Genomic DNA, 5,081 nt, shown 5'->3' with positions numbered 1-5,081 from the left:
GACATTCTTGTTCGTTGTTATATTCATTACCGTACCGTACACAATAACTACCCTGGGATTTTTCGTCCAGGGTAGCAATACTTAAGCCGAATGAGTTCGTTATGGGTAGTTATTTCGACCGCCATAGTATCGAGGGTACCTTATTTAAGACCGAAATTTAATACTATATTTTGTATACCCATACAATTTTATAGTTATGTTGAAATCATATGTTCATACTTGGTCGAAAACATATCAGAATGTAAGGTAGCAATCATTAACTTGTGGCACATCGTCGGTAACCCCGAAAGGCATTAAACAAGCAACTCCTTTATTGTAAAGCTAGCCGAGCTGACGCACTCAACATAGTCGAATAAATAGTGTTCTCTTGCAATGACGACAGGTTTGCATCAAAGGCAGAAGTCGATCCACACATAGGATTATGACCGCAGGTTTCGAACGCCTCGCAATCCACTTATCCTTGACGACAGTAACACCGACTATCCCACCGAATCTTGCAAGCTGCGTAAGCGCCCACGCGTGGTGGTTCGCGAAGACTTCGTAATCCTTAACGCTGATCTGCGCGACGACTTTGTGCTTGAGGAACAAGACGAAGACTGGATGTAACTACAGTAGTTAATCATTCATATTCATTTTTCCTTTTGAGTTGATATAGTAAGCTTAGTATATTTGTTTGCACATTCAGCATAATACGGTATTGGTATTGTACTGAATCACAAAGGTAGATATTTCGACCGCCAATTCTGGCAGGGTAGAAAAATTAAGCCGCCTTCCGCGGCAAGGGTAGTTATTCTGACCGCGAAGCACCCAGGGTAGATTTTAAGCCGGGGTAGTTATTGTGTACGGTACGGTGTATACAAAAGCGAAGTCAAAACCAGACGTGAGAAATTGACAGAAGAAAGTCGGACCGAATGTCCTGTATCCATTGATTGGTTAAAAGTGTAATTAATTAATGACCATGGCAGATGAACAACATAATGAAGTATTGCCTGCAACCTGCCAGCAGTACAGTACAGTACAGTACAGTACAGTACCTTAGAGCCTGGTACTACTGGAGGTGAGGAGCATCCGTCAGGGGGATCCTCCTTCTGGGGGATCACCACCTGGCTATGGTAGTAGTAGTTGGTCTTGCTCTGGTGGTTGTAGGATGAGCAGTAGTGATTGCTGTGTGGTGGGTGTGGCTGTGGTAGTAGTGGTTGATTATTACACCTCCAGTAGTACCAGGCTCTAAGGTACTGTACTGTATTGTCGTTACTAGCTGGCCGTACAAGATCAAGTCGCGGGACTTGACCAAGAAGCAATATCTTGTGTGAGTGGAAATTCGCGGTGCAGGAGCTCCAAAACGTTTATAACAGCACGATTGGCACTGGTTTGGGTCGTCGTCGTCCCTACACCTCGGCCACGGCTATAGATAGCTGCATTGCATTTGGCACTATAATGGCCAATTTGCCATCATCCTGGCTGGCTGGGGTTTCACTGAACTTGGACGTCAGCTTCGTACAGTATGTCCCAAATGAAGATGGTCACATTTGTACGCCTGGCTAGAAAACGTCATAAGTTGATGTAATCCGGGTTTTTATGGCATTCCCGCATATACACCCTACTAAATGGATTGCACGGCACCCGCATATATTGGGTGGGCGTTACAGTATTTCTCAAAATTGTGGATGTAGGAGCACAATGAAGTCGGAATTGACAGACTGTGACCCCAAATGATGCAGCAAAAAGTAAAGACAGGATAATTAGGTCGAATTTAAGCCAATCAGAATTGAGTCGGATGAGATGTCTGACTGTATTCGATCACAACACAATGTTGAAATGGTCCAAGAGTGGATTTGATTGGCCACTTGATTCGTGTGCTGGGTTTTGATTGGTCGATAGATTGTCTGCCGATTTGGTACAGCTCAAAAGTCCAAATTTTGGGTAAAAGGACAATATGCTTCAGTGTTAGAGCATCTCCACTCGTCAGACTTAAAGGTCTGATTTATACGGATAACCATTAGATAGGACCAATTTTGGACTATACTCCCGTTGGTTTTATGGGGGTCTCAATAAGTCCAAACATAAGTTCGGCCCCGAAAAGCCCTATCATAGGACTTTTTCGTCAAGATTCAGTCCGCGACATTCATTTAAAACATTTCGTTTTTTACGGATAACTTTGCCAAAATTGCTCGGATTAAGCTCAAATTAGCACCAAAATATCGGCCTTGATTGGCCCCATGTAATGGCGACTCTATCAGGCCACGAAATTTGACCGAGTAATCGCGGGAAAACTGATTTTGGGGTGCGACAGTCATTTATGAACACAACATTGAACTCGTCACTTTCACTTTGGAGCGACACCCACAGGTACGCCGACATATCTAACCGACGTGTAATCACTTCCAACAACCGTTGCTTGACCATCGTAGCCGACAACATGTCCAAAGGACCATTCTTGACTGCCCGGGAGAGGGCATTCATCGATGCACTCCGCGGCGAAGGCTTGACCGTCAAGGTGATTGCCGAGAGGCTTGGACTTTCGCGCGGGGTCATCTATAGCTACATTCGTGACGCAGAGGCCTATGGAACTCGTAGCAAGGGTAGTGTGTCTAAGGTTATGAATGATAGACTTCGTCGTCGACATCCAAGATAGGATGCTCCTCACGCATGCTCTAGGCGGCGATTCCGGTTAACCCTGAGTCTTCACACCTATCAACGCATCCCCCAGAAGTGCCAGCACCTCAAGTATGTGAAGCTAAAGCATTCCCCGTGCCTACTTCCCCGCAACAAGGTTGCCAGAATGGAGTACGCGACCCGGAATGTCCTAAAGCCCCCCAAGTGGAGTCGGATCATTTGGTCCGATGAGAAGAAATCCAACTTGGATGAACCAGATGGGTTCCAATACTATTGGCACGACCTACGGCGCGAAAAGGACACGTACTTTACGCGGAACTCTGGTGGTGCCAGTGTCAAGGTGTGGGGTGGATTTTCCGGCCGCGGTTGCACCCAGTTGGCATTCTTGGTAGACCACCAGAACGCCGATTTCTACCAAGACACACTCGGAAACTATCTATTTCCGTTTGGGCACCAGCACTATGGCCCCTCGTTCACATTCATGCCAGATGGCGCAAGCATTCACACGGCTGCAAACACGAAGGCTTTTCTAGCGGAGCAGTCGGTGACACTTTTCAACCACTCAGCCCTTTCACCCGACCTCAATCCCATCGAAAACGTTTGGGGGTGGCTAGCGCGCAAGGTCTACCCCAATGGAAAGCAGTACCAAATTGTTTCCGAGCTTCAAAGCGCGATTTCCGCTGCCTGGGACTCTATTGACCGCGGATACTTGAAAAAGTTGATTAAGTCCATGCCAAAACGATGTTTGCAAGTGGTTGCTGCCAAAGGTGGAAAGACGAAGTACTAGCGTTCTTTATGTTGTCTAACAATTGAATCTTGGTACATTTTTGACGAGTTCAATGTTGTGTTCATAAATGACTGTCGCACCCCAAAATCAGTTTTCCTGCGATTACTCGGTCAAATTTCGTGGCCTGATAGAGGCGCCATTACATGGGGCCAATCAAGGCCGATATTTTGGTGCTAATTTGAGCTTACAGTTAATCCGAGCAATTTTGGCGAAGTTATCCGTAAAAAACGAAATGATTTAAATGAATGTCGCGGATTGTATCACCCTCCAAACCTATGCTATCCGGAAAAGTAATATAATCAAAATTAATATACAAAAGCACTTCTCAACATACTTAAATACAATACAGCATGCAATCTTTATAATAATTCCCATTCAATTTACACTGTTGGCCAACGAAGTCAGACCGTGCCACAGCAGGTCCAGATCATGATCCAGTGGATGCCAGCGGCGTGTGGCTGGCCGAGGCGGTCGCTTCACCCACAGGCGATGCAGAAACCGGTTGACAGGATGTGTCAAAGTCGAAGCATACGACGCGGTGAGTCTGGCGGACGCGGTGGGTCGTGGAGGTGAACCGGTTTGCAGGCATACAGGGCGGTCGCTTTGATGCTGGTGGGTATACTAGTAGACTTGGTGGTAGGTAGATGCATGGAAGCGGACCAACTTGGATCGCTTTGCGGCAGCATTCCACCTTCCGACAACGGCCTTGCATAGTTCGTGTATCGTTTGCGGCAGCGCCCGAGCTTCCGGTGGTGGCACAGAAGACAACGCGGCGTCGCCGACGATGATACTTTCGGGGGAAATCCGCGCTCGATATGCGGAGTAGTGCGCAGGGCGCGGAAGGCGTATGGTTCCTATGATGCAGCGATCTATGATGAAACTGGTGACGTTCATGATGAAACTGGCGACGTTTTCTCTTCGTACGCCAGTATGTGGCATCACAACGATGTTGACAGCACGCTTAATCTCTATACTGTGATGAAGCTCTACGTAGCAGCAGAGAATTCGAAAGCACGGGACTTTCGCGTCATCGTAGGCTCGTATTACTTCCAGCACACCCTCTATGCTGTAAATGTTAACGAGTTCGGTCCGGGGAAGTGGTTGATTGATGTAAATGCACTCATCATTTTCATAGTCCCGCGCAAAAAATCTGACGGGTGGCGAAAATGGAACTTATCACTGGAATCAGCATCCCTGCTTGGGCGCGTCCAAGCAGGTGCTGGAAAACCTGTTCGTAATACTCTGGGTGGTGATGAGATCGTAAAACCACTAGTGGTGGGCCTTGTCCAACTGGCGGGTTGTTTGCCACGTCACTTTGCCGGACAACTCGGTCAGCACGCCGTCCGTCTTGATGCCAAACTCGATGAGCTCGATGCGTGCAAGGTCCGAGATTATCGGCAGAGTCGTTATCTTGTTGGTAACGTTACACGGGGACATTTTGACAACGAGGTTCCCGTTGGGGGTCGTTTGGCAGCTCTCGTGCACGTCCACGTCGATGCAAAACTTGGCGTCATTCTGGCTCACAATGTAGCCGTTCTCAAAGTTCCACTTTTGATCGTTGGTCGCATTGGAGCAGGGGGGCGTGCCCAGGGTCTGCGTATTGTTGTTCCCAACATATTCCAAGCACTGATTCGAGCTCTTGGAGTACAAGATATTGGTCTTATAGTCCCACAGCCAG

The 5,081-nt window shown here is 47.5% G+C and overlaps 2 protein-coding genes across 2 annotated transcripts in view; both read right to left on the bottom strand.

The window, feature by feature from the left end:
• Window positions 1–3,778: 3,778 nt before the first annotated feature.
• H257_11637 (hypothetical protein) lies at window positions 3,779–4,297 on the bottom strand (the record flags this gene model as incomplete). The annotated part of the gene is made up of 2 exons (XM_009838636.1): window positions 3,779–4,012; window positions 4,064–4,297. The coding sequence occupies 2 exons, from the start codon at window positions 4,295–4,297 to the stop codon at window positions 3,779–3,781; spliced, it is 468 nt and encodes a 155-aa protein (XP_009836938.1).
• Window positions 4,298–4,672: 375 nt separating this feature from the next.
• The window catches only part of H257_11636 (hypothetical protein), a gene marked incomplete at both ends in the record, with an annotated part of 939 nt that continues 530 nt past the window's right edge, over window positions 4,673–5,081 (bottom strand). The window contains one exon of the mRNA XM_009838635.1: window positions 4,673–4,996. Within this exon, the coding sequence (XP_009836937.1) occupies window positions 4,673–4,996 (324 nt within the window). The remainder of the gene's footprint in view (window positions 4,997–5,081) is intronic.

This window comes from Aphanomyces astaci, assembly GCF_000520075.1.
Source record: "Aphanomyces astaci strain APO3 unplaced genomic scaffold supercont1.35, whole genome shotgun sequence".
Classification (NCBI taxonomy): domain Eukaryota; phylum Oomycota; class Saprolegniomycetes; order Saprolegniales; family Verrucalvaceae; genus Aphanomyces; species Aphanomyces astaci.
This window is presented reverse-complemented; position numbering and strand designations above follow the sequence as displayed.